Source organism: Anabrus simplex, chromosome 7 (assembly GCF_040414725.1).
Source record: "Anabrus simplex isolate iqAnaSimp1 chromosome 7, ASM4041472v1, whole genome shotgun sequence".
Taxonomy (NCBI): domain Eukaryota; kingdom Metazoa; phylum Arthropoda; class Insecta; order Orthoptera; family Tettigoniidae; genus Anabrus; species Anabrus simplex.
This window is the reverse complement of record NC_090271.1, coordinates 84,738,634-84,762,722: the sequence shown is the minus strand read 5'-3', so window position 1 is coordinate 84,762,722 and position 24,089 is coordinate 84,738,634. Positions and strand designations below refer to the sequence as shown.

At 39.2% G+C, this 24,089-nt stretch overlaps 1 protein-coding gene across 1 annotated transcript in view; it reads left to right on the top strand.

The window, feature by feature from the left end:
* Positions 1–21,024, top strand: part of LOC136877707 (neuropeptide Y receptor type 2) — a 981,897-nt gene extending 960,873 nt beyond the window's left edge. The window contains exon 9 of the mRNA XM_068228711.1: positions 20,867–21,024. Coding sequence (XP_068084812.1) covers positions 20,867–21,024 — 158 coding nt within the window. The remainder of the gene's footprint in view (positions 1–20,866) is intronic.
* Positions 21,025–24,089: the final 3,065 nt, after the last annotated feature.

The following is a 24,089-nucleotide window of genomic DNA, read 5'->3' as shown; positions in this document are numbered from 1 at the left end:
TGAATTATTTATACATATTATTAGTAAAATACAGTGAATTTCTCTCATCGGTTGGCCAGGAGTTGACTCATCACCCCTCGCTCCGCGCCATAGCAATAAGGATAGCACTTCGCTCACTTTATCCGTTCAGGATATGAGATAATTAAAATGCAGCTAAGAAAATAAGAATTTAGAATTAAGTATATAAGCCCGTACCTTACGACAGGAAAGATTTCAATTGTAACATATTCGTAGCCCGCCATGCTGAACTCTTCAAAAACCACGGAGTCTTGTTCAAGTCGTCTTAGGGATTTTGTAAGGTGTATGTTCTAATCTTTCTGCGATTTCGTTTACTTCTTCCTTCTTAAGTACACGTTTTTAACACTTCGCTTCTTATCAAGTAATGAACCAGTTCCTCTCAGTTTGTTTACGAGTTTCCGTATGGTCTCTCTATGTGGAGGTGTACATCTGGAAACTAACGACTTCCCTGCAAGACTCTGTTTTCACATAATTATCGTACATAAATACCCTTTCCTCTGCCGTATACACATATGGAGGCATTATGAGAATTTTATCCAGAAGTGACATTTCACAACCGAGAACAGTAGGAGCGACAGATCAACAGTCTTTAATATACGTTCAAAACACGAACCTGAACTCCAAATTGCGCGGAGTGAATTTACTAAATGCCTTCACAATCCTTTTGATGTAAATAGCTCTATGGCCTCATTTATCTATATAAGTTTTATCATTACATCGTTAGAAACTGAGTCTAACCATCGTCGTCTTTTTCTCCCTCTACTTCTCTTACCCTCCTCTATTCACCTCACATGACCCCATCACCAAAGCCGGCTATTGAGTACAAATTCATCGATCTAGTTCCTTCCTTTCTTAACCTTTATATCTTCATATTGAGTACCCTCCTACCATTGCTCCCATCTGTTTGTACCAGCGAATATTCTCGCTTACCTTCATGTCTGTTACTTCTAATTAATGTTGACAGTGTACTATGTCTTCTGGCATGGGCTATAACAAATTTGTTACTCTCATTGATCTGTCTCAATCCCTATTTTTTACAACTTGTTTTACGACGCACCGACACAGATAGGTCTTGTGGCGACGATGGGACAGGAAAGGCCTAGGAGTGGGAAGGAAGCGGCCGTGGCCTTAATTAAGGTACAGTCCCAGCAGTTGCCTGGTGTGAAAATGGGAAATCACGGAAAACCGTCTTCAGGGCTGCCGACAGTGTGGTTCGAACCCACTATCTCCCAAATACTTGTTACTGGCTTTTTCAGTCCCATCCTTGCCTTTGACAATATGAATATGACATAAGTATGAGCGATACTAGAAATGAATTCCATTCATTATGCAGCCTATCCTGTTATGAATGATGTGAAGGGTCATCTGGTGCGTGTTTTTCAAGGGCTCGGCAGACTGATATGCACTAGCAACGTCTGGGTCGGGGAGGAAAACAACGGGAGACTACCTCACTTCCCTTGTATTCCTATTTAGTGATGTATAGGCCATCTATGAGTTTATGGCGAAGTTTTTTGATGTTCCAACCTGTCTTTGGGCTGAATATTCAAAATAAAATATATTCATTATAATATATTGGATTTATGAGCGTCACAAAATTCTTTGAATATTAAATCGAACGGTAAAATAGCAACTTCATTCTCATGACATTTTCTGAAATTCCTTGTCCATCGTGAAGAACAGATAACACATCAGTCAAGTCAATGGCATTTTACACTATTGTTACAAGGTGTATACAATATTTCTGAAGAATATATCTCCTCTAGAAAATTGCGTCTCCACGAACCTGAAACCTAATAGAATCGGAATTTTGACAACCGGAGAGAAAAATGTACAGTGGATCTAGATTTGTAGCTCTGCTTGATAAACTCACTACATATTTGCAAAACAGGAACTGGTTTTAGTGTTTGTTCATAAAAATACAAAAACGCTTCAAAAATTAGGTCCTGTATTATGAGCTCTCATGGATGTTATATTCCCCGTCGTGTTCGAATTTTTCTACCAGGGACGATGCAGCTGGCCAAAGATTTATCATACAGCCGTTAGATGGTGTATGAAGTATGTTGCGTCGGAACCTCACAATGTCATTTGAAGGATGGCTGCACACAAAGAAACATGGTCAAACGTGGAAGTGCGTGATGTTATCCGGATTTGGCTTCTGAAGTGCACCTCATCGACGGAAATCTATCGACAACTTGTTGATGTGTACGGTGTGAATCTTGTGTCACTGAAACAAATTTGATTTTGGTGTAATGAGCCCGATAACGGCAGAAAGGATATGCATGACAGGAAACGATCTGGCCGGCCAAACACGTCCATCACAGGTGTTAATGTATGTCTTATTACGGTCTGATCCAGAATGATCTTTGCGTTATAGAAATTCCTAATTAATTCAACATCCTGGTGGGAAGTGTACACACTGTAGTTCATGAGCTGGTGGACTACCTGAAGACATGTTCACACTGGTCGCCAAGGTACCCACAAAAGTTCAAAAATTCACTGGGAAAGTATTGTCTCTTAAGCACTTCGTATGATTTGTTGAGAAAGGACTGCCGGTTCTACACCGTATCGTTGCAGGAGATGAAACATGGGTGTATCGTACGACATCGGAGACGAAATGGGCTACCATTTCATGGAAACGCCCCTCGTCTTCACATTGCAAGAAAGACCAAACAGCCCCATCAGCGAAGGAGGTTACGGTGACGGCCTTTTGGGATGACAAGGGTGTGCTTCTGGTTGTTTTTCTCACCATGGGAGCGAGAATGAATGATGTAAGTTACTGTGGCACTTTGGAGCGTTTGTGTTTAGCAATTCACACAAAACGTCCTTTGTTTCTCTGAATAGGAATCGCCAGACAACACGCAGCCAACGGCACACGTGAATTGTTATGACACTTCCAGAGGGAGGTACAGTACTGTCCTCCATACAACCTGGACCTACCACCCAGGTATTTCCAAATCTTCAGACTGTTGAAGAATAACCAAGCTGGTAAACGATTCAATGGCTGTACGGCCGTGGCTTAAGGGATTAGACACAGATTCTGTTCAATGCCGGCACCGGTGCCTTGGTATGTTGTTGGAAAAAGTGTTTGAACTATGTTGCACAGAAACACGAATTAGAGTCTTACTACTGTGTATCCTTATCATATGTTCGTAAAATAATTAATTAATTTTTCAAACTACCTTGTGAATGGAGTCACCTCACTTTCAGGACTCATTTCATTACTGTGCAGTGACTTTTAGAAGTCATTCTTCTCATAGCTTTTGGACCATCCTGTAGCTTTCATTACAGTTCAGTTATTTCACTCTCAGATTCTAGCATGAGGATTAGCATTAGTTTGTACTTGTGTAAGACTAGCAGTTGCATTTGCCCTTGATGTGTTAGTTTTTGTATGATTAGAGAAAACTTATCCTCGTAATCTGTTCAGCAAGGATACTTTCAAAATGAGCTGATATGCAGCATAGAAGACACAGCACACCTCAACAAGAACAAGAGTTAATCACTGTAATGGTGTTGGTGATAAATTTTAGGGAACATAGCATCTCGAATATCATTCTTATTATTACTCGTAAGGTAATAATGGATGAAACATAAATATTAATCAGAAACCACATTTTGCGCAACTCTTATTATTCACCGTTCTTCGATACAACAAACATTTCGGGAGAAATTTGACGTTTCCTGTCTTAATCCCCTTAATACTGCTATACCAGGACACTCTAACCAAATAATATACAGGCTTGTACACAATCCGGCTGTCACTGAACTCAAACACAGAGTTTCGAGATATTCTATCCGGCTATTTTCCCGTAATATTATGGAAAACGATCAAAATCAAACTAAACCGATTTTCAACTTTTGTGTATCTAATCTTCCTCTTCTGTCTTCCAGTGCTTTTCTGTACTTGTTGGGGTCAGCACTTTATTTCTATTTGTACCGGTTTCATGGTCGGATGCCCTTCCTTACGACAACCGTTTGTGGAGTACCATTACATGCTTCTGTGGTTGGTAGTATGATGTGCTGTAAATGAATATTTGAACCGAGAAGAATTGAGACCCCCTAGAATCTATGTCCAGGTTGGAAATCTAATCCGGGGCCCTCTGATCCGAAGGCCACTACGCTAACCGTTTAGCCAATGAGCCAAACTTCTGTGCACCTAATCGGAGATTGTTTTAAATCTGATAAACGTAAAACAAACCGTCTTATGTACGTTGATGAGTAATCAGGATATTGGGATACAGATGTTGAGTTATGAGGAAAGTAATGCCTAAGTTTTGTTATAATTATGCATTTAATCGAAATCTATGAAATACACACCGCGAAAGCGTAACGAATCGTGAGATTCCAGAAATAAACCCAAACGCGGGAAGTGGGACGTGTGCTACTCTGGTATTATATAGATGCAGTATCAGGATGTTAAATTAATTAGGGTCCCCTTATTCATGCATGTATTAGTGAACTCATCTCCATACAGGCCACGAAGGCCTCGGGAGGACCGGAGGGTAATAGCTTCCATCATACCCAGCCTCGACACTAAGTGGTTAGTTTTATACCCGACCGCCTTCGCCATAATGAATTAAGCTGATATGTACTTCTTGTGTAGCTGAGCAAAGCTCTCATGTGCTTCTCCGATACTGGAATTCCTGTTTTAGTTTCTTCTTTCAGCTTCCCTACGTAAAATTAAACTCACGTATCTTCAGATCAACCGAGTACATCATTACCAAATTTTAGAATTGAGTTAATGTGCTGATGTCTCAAAACGCCCCAAATTTTGTAAAATGTTAAACTCGTGGTCTCCACTACCAAAGGTTGTTAAATCTCGCAAGTCTGTTTCACAATAAAGGAAGGAAAATCTAATAGCAGGATCAAGAGATACTGGGAAGGAAAGCGAGCAACCAAAATGTTTTTCTTTCCGAGTTGCTTTACGTCGCACCGACAGAAATAGGTCTTATGGCGACGATGGGACAGGGAAGGGCTAGGAGTGGGAGTGAAGCGGCCCCGTGGCCTTAATTAAAGTACAGCCCCCAGCATTTTCCTGGTGTGAAAATGGGAAACCACGGAAAACCATTTTCAGGGCTGCCGACAGTGGGATTCGAACCTACTATCTCCCGAATACTGGATACCTACAGCACTTAAGCGACTGCAGCTATCGAGCTCGGTCATCCAAAATGAATTATTCATAAGCGCTCACTAGTGGGCTTAAATGACTAACAATAAGAAAATATATTTTAAAAAAGTTATGAAAACTAAAGTCAGTCAGTCCAGCCATTCTATCCGGTCGATTTCTTTCATTTTTAACTGAAAGGTATTCATGCACAGGCTTGTCATCAGGTACTATGAACCACTTAACTTCCACCTTCCTCAAATTATTTGATTTTTCAATTCTTTGTCTCTTTGAAGCAATCATATCATTGGTTTTAACTGAGGTACGGAGTTCATTTTGGCCTAAGAACACTCAGTGGATCAGGCTCTTTCACTTCAGCTCTTAACTATTCAAATTGGTTGATTCTGAGGAAAGTTATGAGTGCACATTCAATTTGACGTCTCATTTCTTCAACATTTTATCTCATTGAAGCAATCATATATTTCGTTCTAATTGAGGAACGCACTTAGTTTTGGTCTAAAAACTCTCAGTGGATCAAGCGCTTTCTTTTGAGGTAATAACTACTTAACTTGGTAGATTCTAAGAGAAGTTATGAGTACATTTGTCTCCATGATGATCTTTGAAGGACTTTTAAACAGTTCGGCGCGTAGTGTTGCTCCAAGGAACGTTTAATTCAATTTGTTTGTGTGGTGTATTTTTGTTGACATAATATTACATTCTATTACCACAGCAGATCATGTTCTTTATTTCATTAACTCTAAACTTTGCAAAATACCTTGTACATTGCGGGTGGAGCCAGAGGGAAACTTGTAGTACCTTTTAAAACGAGCTTACAGATAGAGTAGTATCAGATGTGTGGGTTATATTTAACTGTGTTTGTCCTGGACATCTCTCTTATATTTATTATGTGTTCTCATACAGGTTTCCAGTCAGAGGTGCTCGTTAAGTGTTCGACATCGTTGTAAGAACATATATCATCTGCAAGTAATACGTTATATTCATCATCCTTAAACAGATATCACTTACAAATATCTGTGCAAAATTGTATTAAATATTGTCGTCGTTGCGCCTAGAAAAACTGATATGTAATAATATTTCAGTTTAACTCTGACCAGAAATGTTCTGTCATCTAAGCTTCAGTATTAAATGAATTATATCACCGAATTTTCATTCTGTATGATATATGTGCTGCGGGTCAGTATTTCTCCCCTGAACGTTGACACGTAGCTGTATTTAGAGGCGCAACCACGATCTGGAAATGAAATAGATGTTTTCTTACAACATTCTGTGCCTCCAAATATTTACACAGCTTTGATGTTTTTTACATTCATGATTAATAATTATGTAAATGATACCGATCAATTATCTATGTTCCTTCATACAAAATTCTAAAATTCCCCATCATTTTAGGAATAAAATTCTAAGAAAAAATTCATTCATTCATAATATTATTACCCTCCGGGGTTGGTTTTTCCCTCGGACGCAGTGAGGGATCCCAGCTCTACCGCCTCAAGGAAAGTGTCCTGGAGCTTGAGACTTTGGGTCGGGGATACAACTGGAGAGGAGGAGCAGTACCTCACCCAGGCGGCCTCACTTGCTGTGCTGAACAGGGGCCATGTGAGGGGATGGGACGACTGGAAGGGATAGACAAGGAAGAGGGAAGGAAGCAGCCGTGGCCTTAAGTTAGGTACCATCCCGGCATTTGCCTGCAGGAGCAGTGGCAAACCACGGAAAACCACTTCCAGGATGGCTGAGGGGGGAATCGAAGCCCCTCTACTCAGTTGTTCTCCCGAGGCTGAGTGGACCCCGTTCCAGCCGTTATACCACTTTTCAAATTTCATGGCACAGCCGGAAATTGAACCCGAGCCTCCGGGTTTGGCAGCCAATCACACTAATCACTAAACCACAGAGTTGGACTGAAAAACACAGTACTATCTATTAAAATGAATGAGTACTAAGCCTAGATCTTCGCGAACCTCACAGATGTCACGTTTTACTTTTTAATTCAATTATCTATACATTTATTTCTCCACATCTTAACATTCAGATGACGCATTACCGAGGCTATACCGAGTGGGCAAAATAGAACTGGCCCGAAAAATGTTGACAGTGCGATGACGGGGGAAATACCCTTTTTACAGGACCTCATAGAACATGCTGGAAATGGACTCATCTTATGAAATGAAAAACTGAAGATTCCAAATTCCTCACTTCATTTCACTCAGATACCACCGACAGAACTCACCGTCTGGACGCTTTGAAGCATGGACAACAGAAAATTTGCAAGCATACAGATGCAGGTCCTTTTTGATAAAGTTTTGGCGCGACGATCTCGTAATCCCCACTTGCACAGATAAACGGCGTTTTGATTTCGTCGGACTTCATTCCAGGGTTTCTTTCACTCCAGTAATGTTTTCCGGTGTTCGAACTCCTTTCAGACAGTTTCGCTACAGAGCCCGTTTCACACCATTTTGCCACTAAGTTTTCAATTGCAGACTTTGTTGGAAGTTTTGCTGAAAAACTTCCAGTTTTGAACTCTTACGAAAACATTTCCGCACATGTTTTACATGAATCGTGCTTTCCATAACACTCGACAATGAATACGCGGTGTTTCATCGCGAGCACCATTTTGTGTTGCATTCAACTGGTCACTAAACACATGTGCTCCTCTCACTCACTGACACGTAATGACACAGCGATGTACTCGGGAGATTCGCACGCGCAGACATGTGACAGCAATTGATTGGTGCATCGAAATCACGGATTCCAGCATTTCCTAGGATGGGCAGTTCTCAAGGGTCCATTCCACGTCAGTCTTAGAAATATTTTTCGGACCACTTTTGTTTTGCCGCCAATGGCCGTAGCCTGTTGAAACACCGGATCCCGTATGATCTCCGAAGTTAAGCAACATTGGCCGTGGTCAAGATTTGGATGGGTTGCCACGCGCTGTTGGTAGGGTGGGCGGGGGTAAGGAAATGGAGGAGCGGAAAGGAACTTGCCACTCTACCGTACGTAAACTCCGGCTCAGGCACACCTCTGCGGAGTTTTGCACCTGTTTTCGGGCAGAATAAACCCTTACCTTACCTTTGTTTTGATGATGATGATGATGATGATGATGCTTGTTGTTTTAAAGGGCCTAACATCGAAGGTCATCGGCCCCTACCTTTGTTTTGCCCACCGTGTACAATATATTCAAATTTATGCTCTCCACTCCAGAGTGAATGTGAAATAATATTAGTAGTGGCAGTGACGAAAACTTCACACTGGTGCTGCAAAGAAAATTCTGTGTTTATTCAAACCGAAGTGACGACTCTAATTCGCAATTTCTGTTAATACCATCATGTATTCCTCATCGGAAGAAGAAGAGGCTCATTCATGGATCGATGTAGAAGCAAACATCAGTTATTTGGTAAAATTACTTTGCAGAATTATAATGTTTGTTATGGAATGATAATTGTCATAATGCATTCCCCGTATGCATACTGTTTTTACTTCGAACACTGGTAATACATAGGCTCGGAAAGAGCGAATTATACGAGGAGCGTAGTGTCTTGTTTTACACTTAATTTTTTGTACATCCAGGTATGGTTCACATTTCACTTTTGAAGGTGGTGACGTGTAACGTGTGTCTTGTTCCAGCGTTTGGTAGCACTACACACAAAAAGGCCAACGAATGCACACGTCATAGCCATTTCATAACAACACTGTCAGCATTGGAGCAAACAACATGGAAAGCAACCGTCAGGGACAGTGCTATACGACTTGGTCCCTATGGAAAGAAGGCGTGACCACTGCAGAAATTCATCGGCGCTTGGTGGCAGTCTGTGAAGAACATGCGCCGTCACGGAAAACAGTTTAAAACTGGGTGGAATGTTGGAAAACAGGGCGCACATCGATGGACAAGGGGACCAGTTTTGGAAGGAATGTGACATTGTCAACACCAACAAACATTGCCCGGTAGAACAGGCCATCCAAAGAAACAAACGTATCACATTTACGGAAATGGAGGCAGCCACGAGACTTAGACGAAACACTCTGCAGCGGATCGTGCACAACCACTTACAGTTGGGGAAGGTGTCATTCACGTGGGTGTCCAGACTCTTGTCTGCAGACGAAAGCAGAGGCGTGTGGACGTGTTCAGAGAACATTTGCAACGCCATGATCAAGATCCAGCCGACTTCATGGTTAGACTTGTGACTGGTGATGAGACATGGCCCCATTACCATGAGTCACAAACGAAACAACAATCGGTGCAATGGGAAGCAAAGGGGCAGTCCACCGCCAAAGAAATGTCGAACAGTGCCATCAGTTTGCAGGCGAATGGCGACAGTGTACAGGGACAAAATGGGCATCATCCTCATTGACTGGCTGTAAGTTTGGGCCACAATTAACAGTACAGCATATGTGTGTTTACGTCGTGCTATTCAAACTAAGCGGCCAGGAAAATGGGCTAAAGGTGGGCTTCTACAAGATGCCCAGCTCAACACTAGCCAAGAGACTACCGCTGCCATTGATCGAATAGGATTCACGGTGCTGCCACACCCACCATCCCGACTTGGCACCAACTGATTATCACCTCTTCGAGAACATGTAGAAACATCTGCGTGGTCGCCGTTTGCCGTATTTTGCAGAAATGCACACAGCTGTCAAGGAATGGGTACGCAGCACTCCGAAAGAATGGTTTCAGGAATATCTGGGGAGACTGACACATCAGTGGCATAAGTGCATACAGTTACAAGGAGATTATGTTGAAAAGGTGGACATAACAACTGGTGTGCAATGTACTTCATTTGGGTAGAAAAAACGTGTGAAACAATATAGTACGCCCTTCGCATTATTTGTAATCTATAGCAACTATTGTAGAATGTACTAAAATAAACTGCGTAAACAAGTTCATTCTCTATCATTATTTATGAACTGAACACTGTCATGATGTAAATGGCTAATAAAAACAAATGAGATGCGAATAACTTACCGTCTCTTCTGATTCCAATAAAATTATGTTTAAAACGTTATTTGTATTGCGCCCCACTAACTACACTCAGAGATGCCAAGGTGCCGGAATGTTGTCCCTCCGGAGTTCGTTTTACGCGCCCGTAAATCTTTCGACACGAGGCTGTCGTATTTGAGTACCCTCAAATACCATCGGACTGAGCCAGGATCGAACTAGCCAAGTTCGGTTCAGAAGGCCTACGCCTCAACAGTCTAAGCCACTAAGGCAGGCGAATTTATAGTTAATTACTTTCCTTGCGTTCCTATAAGTATAAATCATATAAAACTACCGATAGAGTTGGCCGTGGGGTTAGGGTCGTGCAGCTGTGACTGTGAGCGTGCATTCGGGAGATAGTAGATTCGAACTCCACTTTCGGCAGCCCTGAAGATGGTTTTCCGTTGATTTCCATTTTCTGACCAGGCAAATATTGGGGCTCTACCTTATTTCTGTCCACGGTCGCTTCCTTCCCACTCCTAAACCCTTTCTTGTCCCATCGTTGCCATATGACCTGTCTGTGCAGGTGCGACGTACAACCAATTATAAAAAAGAATCGTATAAAACTGGATGTTTTATTACAGAGTCAAACAATTCCTCAGTGAATTCTGCACAGGCACACTTAAGAAACCGTGCACGAGACGAACCTACATTCAAACCAATTGTTCAGACACCCTATTGATAGTATCGCTCTAATGTGGCCACAATCATAGCCTACACTGCAACGTACGCTGAGTTCTTGTCGACACGGCAGAGCGGAAGTTTGTCACAGTTTCGAATATTTCATGCTGGTGTGGAGAGTTCTTAATGATTCTCTCTACTTTTTGATTAAGTCTCCATCAGTACAAGTACAAGACTAAACAAACTTACTAGTTTTCAGTGATTTCGACCTGGTCCGTCATAAATTATGCGCGAGGGGGTAAGTTGCATCCAACGATTGTTACGATTGTTTACGATTTAGAGGGAGAAAGTTTGAAGTATGTAAGTTGCGTCTCACAAGGGAGTAACGGGGCCGATGACCTTAGAAGTTAGGCCCCTTTAAACAACAAGCATCATTATCAAGGGAGTAACAAGTGTTATTATGAAGCTAATTAAACATCAAATATTCTGAATTCACAATGTAGGAAAAACAAAGAAGAGGGATGCCGTCATGAGTAAGGATACGTTTCTGTTGAAGCGAACAATATCTGCTTTTAACAACCAAAAAATGCAAGAATGCAAGCTGTAAAGACTACTTTTCTTTACAATATAAGCGAAACATAACCTAATACCTTTTTTTAGGAAATACCAATGGGTTTATATCTATTCAACATAAAACTGAATTACGCAGACATTTTTCCAACTTATCACTAACATATGTAATCTGCTTTTCACGATGGTCAAGATAATGCATGAAGTGTCGCAAGAATTATGTTCATATTTAACTCTTTGATTAAATATATAAAGACAATGTGTGACGTTTCCTATTTTTTATCAACTAATACATAATAACTATAATGAAAAGTAAATATAACACAGAGATACACATTTTACATCCTTTGTAACCGTACAACAGGGTTACAGATTCCATTCAGTATTTATTATTATTATTATTATTATTATTATTATTATTAGTATTATTATTATTATTATTATTATTATTAACCCGATTCATTAGATTTTATATATTCTGTTTCTCATCATTTAGACTGTAATAATTAGGTATCGCGTATATTATTGTATTTAATCATAGGTTAAGTGAATATGTTTGTAATTATTCTGTATTGTAGTAAGTGAGATTTGTTGGTTTCATATTGTCATGCTGTGGCTTGTAACTTTGGCTAGATGAGCTGGCATAGTATTTTGCAATCGAGGCTATGTTTAACTGGGAATGTTGTGTACAAGGAGATTTCCCGGTGACGCATTCGGCATAGTCATTCTCGGACCGCTTGGGTACGCTTAGACGACACATGACTGATGACATCAGTGCGTGGACACGTGATTGCGACCAAGTGTCAGTATTCGCCAGCTACTGTATGTGGAAGTGGAAGGGATGAACAGGAGTGGGGAGATGAGTCGTCATCGCGAGGTTATATAAAGTCAAGGCGACGGTGGGGAGAGGTATTCTGTTCTTACTCAGTTCATAAGCAGTTCATATCGTGCAGATCATATGTAACAGTCTGATGTATCAAATGGAAGAAGTGGTCTTAGTGTGATGGTCAGAGCTAAGAGTTGTGTTTGAAGAGGTAATCATCGAGGAAGTCTACAAGTGGTGGTTGTATCCGAGCAGAGACGGGTACTATGCTGTTAAAGAAACATTATCTTCTTGTGAGGATGGACTTTACAAGATGTTTCTATAATATTTTCCAATTATTTAAAATATATTGAGTGGACGTAATTACATTGGAGCCCTACACGCGTACATGGTATGTAGGCCAACTCCTTGTGACATAAGAAGATTACAGCAGACGGCTCCCGACTTCAGCTCACAGGTTTTCCCAAGAATTTCAAGTTCAACAGCGGTGTATGCAGACAACAGGTAATTAAAGCATCAGACATGTTATGCATTCATAACATGAAGAAGAGTGTAATCAGCGGCGATATCATATCGCACTTCAAGTTCATGCCAATAGCTTTTTTTGTTTAGATTAAATTTTCCTTTTCTTTGTACCGCAAATCTCACGATATATTTCTTTTGTTAAATTAAAAGACGTAAATGATTGTTCATTGTGACGTAAATTTAGTCATAAACTCAGTTTTATTTTTAATTATAATAAGTGATTCCAGTTCCATGTACAATCCTCAATTGTGGAAATGCAACAGTAATTTAATATTGTCCTGATCCATATCCCTGTATATTGCCAGATATGTGAGTTTATCACCTCACGCCTTGAGATAATTGATATAAGAGGTATGCTCTACCGAATTTTGTTGTTTTTCTTAAAAAAGCAACTGGCGCTCAAACAAATGTTATTTATATTATGTGGAAGATATGAAGGTATAAGAGTAGTGGTCGGAGTAGCCACAACGTGTCGCCAGCAACGTGGGACTCGAAAGGTTCAGAAAAAGTGTTTCTGAATGGCAATATACATGGATCAGTTCTTTTAATAAATACGCACATGTTAAATTCACCGAGTAATGTTAGGAAGGTCATTTTGTTGAAGTTTGTATTTAAGGGGCAATGTCAGAGGAAGTGCAAGGGGAAATAGCTTTGAGATCGCGAAAAATTAGTAGGAAACCGAAGATGGACAAGGATAGCAATATGCAGTCAGGTGATGAGGCTGAGGTTATTGTGTCCAAGGAAATCCAAGGTGGTAACATAAATAGGAAGTTGGTGACTAAGGTGGGACCTACTGAAAGTCAGAAAATAGTAGAAACTGAGGAAAACGCTGTCACGCAAGATCAAAGTAAAGGGGTGATTGACCTGGGTTTATTTAATTTGCTGATGTCCAAAATGGCTGAGCAGAATAATATTATTAGTGAGAAAATTGAATCTCAGAATAATATTATGAGTGAGAAAATTGAAACGGTTATTAGTGAGAAAATTGAATCTCAGAATAATATTATGAGTGAGAAAATTGAAACGGTTATTAGTGAGAAAATTGAATCTCAAAATAATATTATGAGTGAGAAAATTGAAGCGGTCATTAGTGAGAAAATTGAAGCTCAGGGTATTAGTATTAATAAGAAGATCGATGATGTTAGTAATAAGATAGATCATAAGGTGTTAGAAATAAGTAAGCAAATTAATAATTTAGAAAGTAAGGTAAATAGGGAGTGTAGTGACATCAGAGCTGAGATGGAATTGGGTCGGAGCAATCTCCATACGGAAATAGAGCAAGTTAGTGAAACATGCATCAAACAAGGGCATAAGATTGATGAATTAAGTGCCAAGATCGAGTCTAATAAAGGAGAAATCAATGAGTTAGTAGAAGAAAGGTTTGAAAAGATAACCAATACAGTGGGGCAAGAAACTAGGAAATGTATTAGTAGGGTAGAACATGTGGAAAGAAAACTTGGAGAAGTAGGTGATCTAGAGAGTGAACAAAAATCATTATCACAGAAGGTGAGAGAATCGGAAGAAAAATTACAGGAGAAGCTAAGAAAAATTGAAGAAAAGGCTGAGGAAACATTGGAAGAAAAATTTCTGAGTTGCCAGAGAGTACTCCAGAAAGAAGTGCGTGATAGTAGAAATGTACGTGAAATAATTGTAAATAATGGTTTAATCACTAGAGATCATGATTTACCTAAGTTTTCTGGGAAAGAATTTAACCCGATGGAATTTATGAGAGTAGTAGAGAAGAAATTTTCAGTTCAATTAAGAGACAATATTATTAGCTGGGAAACTGTATTGGAGATCTTATCTAATGCTTTCGTAGGAGAGACTAAGTCTTAGTTTCAAGTATATAAAAGCTCGATGTCTAGTCTAACTGAATTTAAGGAGAAATTCGTGGCTAAATTTTGGAGTGAAGGTGTTCAGAGTAGAGAGAGAGAGAGAGTAATGTTTGGCAGGTATAATTCTAACGAGGGTGTTAGAATGACTGAATACTTTTTGGCTCATGTTTTGGTGTGGAGAAATTTAGAATGTATTGGACCTGAGGCTGATATAGTTAGACTTATGGCTAAGCACTATCCCGATAGAATAAGAGAAGCTGTTTGTATGCAAAGAGTGGAGACTATTAAGGAAATGGAGATTTTGTTGGAAAGTTTTGATGCTTTAGGTAGTAGCTTGAATAATAATAGGACACTAAATAGGAATGTAGAAGGAAGGGGTAACCAATCTAATAATCAGGACAGGACTATGAATAATCGTAACTACAGAAGAGAATATCAGGAGAGACCTAATAATAATTTCCACAGGGAGAGAAATTATCAAAATAGTTCGGAAAATTTCAGGACTGGGAGGCGTGATTATGGTAATCAACCAGAAGCTGGGAGGCGGGAGAATACAGGCCATAATAATAATAATAATGACGCTAGAGGAAATAGGCAACAGGGGAGGCCGACTGAGGTGTGTAACCAACAAGTCGTAACCGAACCAAGTACTTTAAACGCGCAACGGACTGTATAAACAGGTCACTGAAACAGTCCGTAAATGGTGAGTTCACGTATAAGGTAGATAAGTATGACAATGTCGACCAGCCTATAGTTGTAAGTGAACATGATTGTGACCTAAGTAGCAATAATTCAAATGTTTTAAGTGACGACTTAATCGTAGACAAAATTTTTTATAAGTGTAATTTAAATTTAGATATAAGGCAAGATTTGTTAAGTGATCTTATATTATGTAATGAGCATAATTTAAGTAGTGTTACTGTTACACCGACGATTGAACTGCTGATATGGGGCAGAAAAGTTAAGATTTTGTTGGACTCTGGTAGTGAGAAGTCATGTGTAAATTCCAAGCTGTATGAGGAAGTTTTGAGAGAGAAGTATGAGGTAGCGGAAATTCCAGTGAGGAATACGTTCATCGTAACAGCTGTTGGAAACAAGTCTCAAAGAGTGAATAAACAAATAGCTGTCCCCATTAGCATAAGTGGAGAATGTATTTTCCAACCATACTTAGTTGTGCCTAATTTAGTTTATGCCGTTATTTTAGGTACCGACTGGTTAACGTGTCACAAGGCTAAATTAAATTTTGATCTGTGTAATGTCAATCTTATTTGGGGAAAGAGTAGCAGGGAAGTCAGTTTACCATATGATGTTTTGTCAGAAATTAGTGCGAATAAAGAGTGTTCTAGTACGGAAGGATCTTGTGAAATTCCTAATATTAGGAAAAATATTGATGTCTGCCATGTGTCCATACAGAGAGATTCTAGAGATGAATTGTATGAGACAGTGGAGAAATGTAATTTAGCGGAAAGTCAGAAGGATGAATTGTGTGAATTATTGATATCACATAGTGATGTTTTTAGCGATCGGCCTGGTAGAACACATCTTTACGAACACAAATTTAATGTTATTGATAACCCAACTTTTGTAGGACCGAAATATCCCATTCCGTTAAAATACGCTAGCACTGTTGAAGAGCAGATTGACATTATGCTAGATTATAATATAATTGAACCATCATGTAGTCCTAATTTAAATCCACTTGTTATTATACCTAAGAAGGATAACACGGTAAGATTGTGCATGATTATTTTTGTAAGACTACATTGGATGAATTTGAGCTTGGTGACAAGGTTTTACTCAGAGTGCCACTCCCGTCATCAGCAGAAGCTGGTCAATTTTCTAAGTTTTTCTTGTTATATCAGGGATACTTCACCGTAGTGAAACGGATTGGGAAATGTGCTTATTCATTAGAAGACAAGGAAGGAAATATCGTAGGCACATACAATATAAGAAATCTTAAGAAATATATCATGTGAGTTTGTTGATTAATTTTCATTATTATGTTAATTCACCATATTTTATGAAGCTGGCATTGCGAACAGGACTTCTGTGAAATTAGCGTGTGTTGTGATAATAAGTGAGGCACGGCAGTGCAATAAACTCCAGTGCTTGGAGACAGGGTATATAATGAAATGTCTTCGAGAATTACTTTTGAACACTCAATGAACGTTTGAAACGACAGAAGTGAGAAAGAAATGTAATCTGTATGTAAATAATACTGTATAATCAAAGTGAAAATGATAATTGATAAATGTTTTATATGTGTAACAACGAACATCCAGATGGATGATACTATGTACCAAATTTGTAAAGGGCATTTTTATACATGTATCTATGGTGTACTCGATTTCAGACATGTTCTGTAGATATTTCATGAATCAATCGATTCATTTAATCGATTATTTAATGAGGGAGGCGTTCTGTAACCGTACAACAGGGTTACAGATTCCATTCAGTATTTATTATTATTATTATTATTATTATTATTATTATTATTATTAGTATTATTATTATTATTATTATTATTATTAACCCGATTCATTAGATTTTATATATTCTGTTTCTCATCATTTAGACTGTAATAATTAGGTATCGCGTATATTATTGTATTTAATCATAGGTTAAGTGAATATGTTTGTAATTATTCTGTATTGTAGTAAGTGAGATTTGTTGGTTTCATATTGTCATGCTGTGGCTTGTAACTTTGGCTAGATGAGCTGGCATAGTATTTTGCAATCGAGGCTATGTTTAACTGGGAATGTTGTGTACAAGGAGATTTCCCGGTGACGCATTCGGCATAGTCATTCTCGGACCGCTTGGGTACGCTTAGACGACACATGACTGATGACATCAGTGCGTGGACACGTGATTGCGACCAAGTGTCAGTATTCGCCAGCTACTGTATGTGGAAGTGGAAGGGATGAACAGGAGTGGGGAGATGAGTCGTCATCGCGAGGTTATATAAAGTCAAGGCGACGGTGGGGAGAGGTATTCTGTTCTTACTCAGTTCATAAGCAGTTCATATCGTGCAGATCATATGTAACAGTCTGATGTATCAAATGGAAGAAGTGGTCTTAGTGTGATGGTCAGAGCTAAGAGTTGTGTTTGAAGAGGTAATCATCGAGGAAGTCTACAAGTGGTGGTTGTATCCGAGCAGAGACGGGTACTATGCTGTTAAAGAAACATTATCTTCTTGTGAGGATGGACTTTACAAGATGTTTCTATAATATTTTCCAATTATTTAAAATATATTGAGTGGACGTAATTACATTGGAGCCCTACACGCGTACATGGTATGTAGGCCAACTCCTTGTGACATAAGAAGATTACAGCAGACGGCTCCCGACTTCAGCTCACAGGTTTTCCCAAGAATTTCAAGTTCAACAGCGGTGTATGCAGACAACAGGTAATTAAAGCATCAGACATGTTATGCATTCATAACATGAAGAAGAGTGTAATCAGCGGCGATATCATATCGCACTTCAAGTTCATGCCAATAGCTTTTTTTGTTTAGATTAAATTTTCCTTTTCTTTGTACCGCAAATCTCACGATATATTTCTTTTGTTAAATTAAAAGACGTAAATGATTGTTCATTGTGACGTAAATTTAGTCATAAACTCAGTTTTATTTTTAATTATAATAAGTGATTCCAGTTCCATGTACAATCCTCAATTGTGGAAATGCAACAGTAATTTAATATTGTCCTGATCCATATCCCTGTATATTGCCAGATATGTGAGTTTATCACCTCACGCCTTGAGATAATTGATATAAGAGGTATGCTCTACCGAATTTTGTTGTTTTTCTTAAAAAAGCAACTGGCGCTCAAACAAATGTTATTTATATTATGTGGAAGATATGAAGGTATAAGAGTAGTGGTCGGAGTAGCAACACCTTTCAATTGTTGCAGGAATTTAGAAATACCACAATGCCGGGTTTTAGCTTCGGAAGTGTGGTCAATAAATTTCAAGTAAATCTCTGGTAAAAGTAATTTGTCCCTCGTATTTAGGTAAATACTAAACTACTTATTCAGAACTCGATCCCACAACTTTGTGGATAAAAGACGAAATTATGAGATTTAATAGTGGAATTATTTAATATATGGTTTTATCATTTGATCGTTAGCAGTATAATATGTTATACAGTGAACGGAATATAAAGACCGTGGTATGCAATAACCGTTTCAAAGTAAAGTAACATCCCTACAGGAGATACATAAAAACATCGATCTCCAAGTAGCCATAAATTAAATATAATTTAGTTGAGTTTTCAGTGGAAATATTCTGCATAGTGGCACATGCTTTATCCACCTGTCGGTGTTAATTTTAATTCTAAATCTGTAAAAATGGAGGAGAATTTTCAAATAAAATTCTGTATTCTTCGCTTGGCAAAGTCTGTTTATACTGTACATAGGCCTAGTTAGTATACACATGAAATATAACTCGTAAATAATACAGAATGTTCTTATAAACAATAAATAAAAATCGTTAATGCACATGGACGTACCACACCACGACGCAACATCCGTACCCTTGAAGTAAACATGAGATGAAACTTACGGACTATTCTTACCTGGGAACACACCTTTCTTACGTTAAGAGAGAATCTAAGTCGAAAGACCCTGCGGGAACCTACACTTCTGGAACGTACGGTAGTAATCCCGGAACTCAAACTTACTTTGGCATTGCTTCTATGTACAGGTGCTACCAAAAGTTTAAGGACACCTGCATATGTTATGAACATGATTCCTGTCCTTAACATTTTAGTCTCAGCATATGAATTTTTACGGGGAACTAGAACATATTTACAGTAACATTTGATGAAATTTTCATTAAAATACCTTTTCTTGTTTTGACGTTACTAATGTTTTGTTTATAATAATTAGATAGAAAATGGCAAATATTTGAGGATATCTGGACAATGGAATACGGGGATTCCATTAATAATTGTTGTTATAGAGAAACACAGATACCTGTAGAATAGTTATAATTGTAAAAGAGCAACAGAATTTGTTTCCATTAAAATAATCCACCCTTTTATAGCTCGCAATAGAAGCACAGAAAGTGGCCTTAAAACACACATGCCTTGAACTTGGTTGGACAGGAGACCCCCTCAAGTTACCGAGATCGTTTGTATGTTACGCTGTAGTGGGATATTCGTACCATAAACCTTGCTTTGTAATGATATTATTATAAAAAATATCGTCGTTGCCGGGAAAAAATCTTCCTATGGGATATTATTTTTGGAGATATACTGAAGCACATACGTTATGAAGAGCGAGAATGCCTTGACCATATTCATACAATATTGCACCTTAAATGACAGAACATGACTGGCCAAAGTTCTAAGCTAAAATATTTCACATAGGAGGTTTTGTCCCGGCAGCGACGTTATAGCGGTGATGGTATGATAATTAGCATTTTCAATACCAAAGTGGTGTCAGTTGAGAAGGAAGCTAAGAGAAAATTACATTTCTTAATATATATTTTCATGTACTATGAAATATCCTATTTTGAATCAGTTTTGGAATTTTCGTCGATATTAATTATACGTTTCACGTAATGACCTAAGGAGTGCAGGCCATCACTCACTTTAGACTTCTAAATTCTAGAAGCTTTCCAACACTTGAGTAAGTTTGTGGCCCGTTTTCCGTAAAACGTATTTTTCAAGCCTGTGTCCCTGACAACCCCCAGAGTTTCTAGATACTCAATTAATATGCAGTGTTCTTCTCCAGTGTGTGGAGGAAAACAACCCGCAGTAGAACTGAAGCTCTGTCCTTTAAGTTTAAGTTTAAAATGTAATATTTTGAGAAATTAGAACTAATATTTTGCGCTTAAAATCAGCTTGATTAAAAATGTCAATATTTACAATGATTCACTTATTTTACTATGGCTTGTTGATATAAGTATGGTAAGTATATTTTATGAATAACCAATGATATATATTGATATTCATAAATGTTGTAAGAAAAATGGCAAACGTGTGTACGTTATACAACTGGCATTTTGAACACCTGAATTTCTGTAATGACATACATACATTATGTGGCATTTACACATACGGTGAAGTTGGGAAAAGATTTGTATTTTTCTCATCAAATTCCATTTTAGTCACCCTTACTGCTTCTGAGAAAGAAAATGAGTCATTTAGTATGATTTTTAGTCGTTAAAGGTGTTGGTCCCCACTTAATGCCTTGATGTGTTCCTTCCTTTCACTTCGATTGAAACTTGGAATAGTCATCAATTTCTAGTTCTCACTACAACAGTAATCACAAATACCAACACTTCTTTCTAATTTCAGATGAACCACTTTGTAAGCTGTTAATGATGTTTGCTTTGCAATGGCATACTTCAATCTCTCTCTCTCTCTTTCTTCTGTTTGGCAGGTGGGGCTGTGGAGGACATGACGACACGTACTCAGCTGAATAACCACAGCTGTGTAGCGCCACACCGTGAGAGTGTTGACCTACAGTCCATGGCAAACAAGGAGAAGAACCCCTCAGCTGAGCACATCATCCAGATCTCCACCATATCCACGTTCTGAAGCACGAGAACCAAATCAATTACTGAACACCTGTAATCGAGGAACTTTGTAATGGCTGAAGTGCAATTTTGGTGCAAGATAACGACAATTTTCTGTTCATTTCCTTATTAAACGTCTGCTTGTGAATAAAATAATTAAATTAAATTTACACCTCATCATATTTCCACCCATACATAATGGATGCTGGTTTTCTTTCCTAAGGTACCAAGTGCTAGAAATGAAACATGATTATACTCTTTTCCTCTCAATTTACCTGTTTTCGTGACCTATCTTTATATAAGGAAGTCTTTGTGGAACTGCTGAGTCCTCAATTGGAAGACTGGTCGTCAGTGTTTCTTGGTTTGGAATACATCACTTCTTTCCCACCTGTCGGAAGAAATGGCATAAAAGCGTGATTCACAGGGTCTCTCAACTTGTGAGTATGCATTGACGACCATGGGCATCCTAGCTGAGGTTAACTTTGATTCTACGTATTTATGAGAGTTATCGTCATCAAGGGAGTAACAAGTTTTTTTTAAGAAAATTAAACATCAAATATTCTGAATTCACAATCTAGGAAAACAAAGAAGAAGGATGCCGTCATGAGTAAGGGAACGTTTCTGTTGAAGCGAATAATACCTGCTTTTAACAACAAAAAATTGCAATACTACAAGCTGTAAAGACTACGTATCCTAACAATACAAGCGAAATGTAACCTTTTCCTATCTGACTTCCCTTGGTAAACTCTTGTCATCTTCCAACCTCCAAAGTTTATCATTTTTTCTACCAGCAGTAACAGGTAGCCTACATGTCTCTGAGGAGGCGTGCTGGGAAAGTATGTACTAAGATAGTATTCCTCCTCACCGAGCTAGAACGTGCTTTTACATATCAGTCTGCCAAGCTCACTGAAATCATACATCAACTCAATGTGTGGGGGAGCCATCACAGGTGTAGTAATTTCCAACAAAATTAATTCATATTCCTAAATAAATAAAACCATACAGTAAAAGCGACTGGTTTTAATGTAAGGCGTGTTTAAAAATTTCCCGTTTGAGGGTGTTGCTACAGTGGGCATGCTACGTCGCGCGACTCCGATGCGGGTATATTAGTACGGATATGTAGGTAAAGGGATTAGTGGGGCAGTCGCGTCGTGCCGAGGTACGTGCGTTAATAATGCTGCCACGTGAACTACGGCGACGTTATTACCAAATTCGTCCAAACAGGACCAACGTGCTGTTATTCTGTTCTTGGCTGCCGAAGGACAAACACCGGTGGACATCCATCGGAGAATTAAGACTGTGTATGGGGCGGCACGTCTGTCGAAAACCACCGCTGTGGAATATTGCAACAAGTTCTGTGCGGGTACCGTTTCGACACAAGACGCCGGTCGATCTGGGAGTCCAGCCTTATGTATTACGGGCAACAACAAGCGGGTGAAGGTTGAGGTGATTAGAGTCGACCGACGCATAACCTGATCTCTCCCCGTGCGATTGTCACGCTTACATTCCCCTCAAAGAGGCCTTGAAGGGCCGAAACTTCCTGTGGAGCAGGTAATTACGAACTTCTTCATGCAACAGAACACTGTGTCTTACCACACTGAGATCTTCAATTTGCGGCGTCGTTGGGATGAGTGCCCCAATGCTCACGGAGATTTTGCCTGATAGGAATCCCGATTCAGGACTAATACGGCCGTCGAACGGAAACCTTTTGATTGCCCCATATTAATAAGGAATTATAAATTGTTAGTTTAGAAGTACTTATACAACAGAGTTCGATTCGCCCGCTATATAAATCAGACCGATGGAGCAGCTTATGTTAGCCTAACTGCTCTTCATTTATGAAAATGAGTGAACTGAAATATTGTTCTCCCTAACTCTCTACCATTTCTTTCCACTCATTTCTGTTCGAACAGAATTGATAGAGAGTAACATGTTTGTGCAGTCGACAAGACTGGTACTAGTCAGCTAATTAAGCTCTCTCATTAACAGAAACTTGAATTTAACACAGTTTGAAATATATAGATTTAGAAGCTGACGTCAACTGTGAATATTCTTGTATTCAGTGATTCAAGCCCAGAACAAAAGCAGGGAATAACGCACTGGTACCTTGTCCGTGAAAAAAATGAAATGTCTTATGGCTTTTAGTGCCAGGATATCCCAGGACGGGGTCGGTTCGCCAGGTGCAGGCCTTTCTGTTTGACTCCCGTAGGCGACCTGCGTGTCGTGATGAGGATGAAATGATGATGAAGAAAACACAGACACCCAGCCCCCGTGCCATTGGAATTAACCAATTAAGGTTAAAATCCCCGATCCGGCCGGGGATCGAACCCGGGACCCTCTGAACCGAAGGCTGGTACGCTGACCGTTCAGCCAACGAGTCGGACACCTTGTCCGTGAATATGTACAGTTGAATGGCTCGAGAATTTTCATCAGGACTTGTCATAAAGAAGGTACTCTTACCTACCTTTTAACGATGGGTATGGATTCAAGAAGGCACCGTTCAAACCCTATAAAGATGGCCTTGATTTAAAGAACATATCTCTTCCTACTCTGCAAAGAGAGGTAAGACATTCAGAAGATAACTGTTCCTGATCTTAAAAGATCGGTATGCCGTTATAAGACATTAGTTCGTATCCTGTAACCATGGTTTCGAGATTAAGAGCACAACTCATACTACCCTGTAACGATCGCTACGATCTGAAGGACACAGTTGCTTCTATCCTGTAGCGATGCCCACAACATTGAGAATACACTTGTTCCTATCCTGTAACAAAGCCTGCAACATTAAAATCACTCTTGTTCCGACCCCCTGTAATTATGGTTACGATATTAAGAACACACTTGTTCCTACCCTGTAACGATGGCTACAACTTTAAGAACACTCTTGTTTCCGCCCTGAAATGATGGCTACGACATTAAGAACGCACTTGTTCGTACCCTGAAATGATGGCTGCGATATTACGAACACTCTGATTTATACCATTTAATGATGGCTACTGTATTAAGGACACACATCTTCCTACCTTGTAATAATAGCTACGACATTAATAACACACTTTTCCCTACCTTATAACGATGGTTACTACA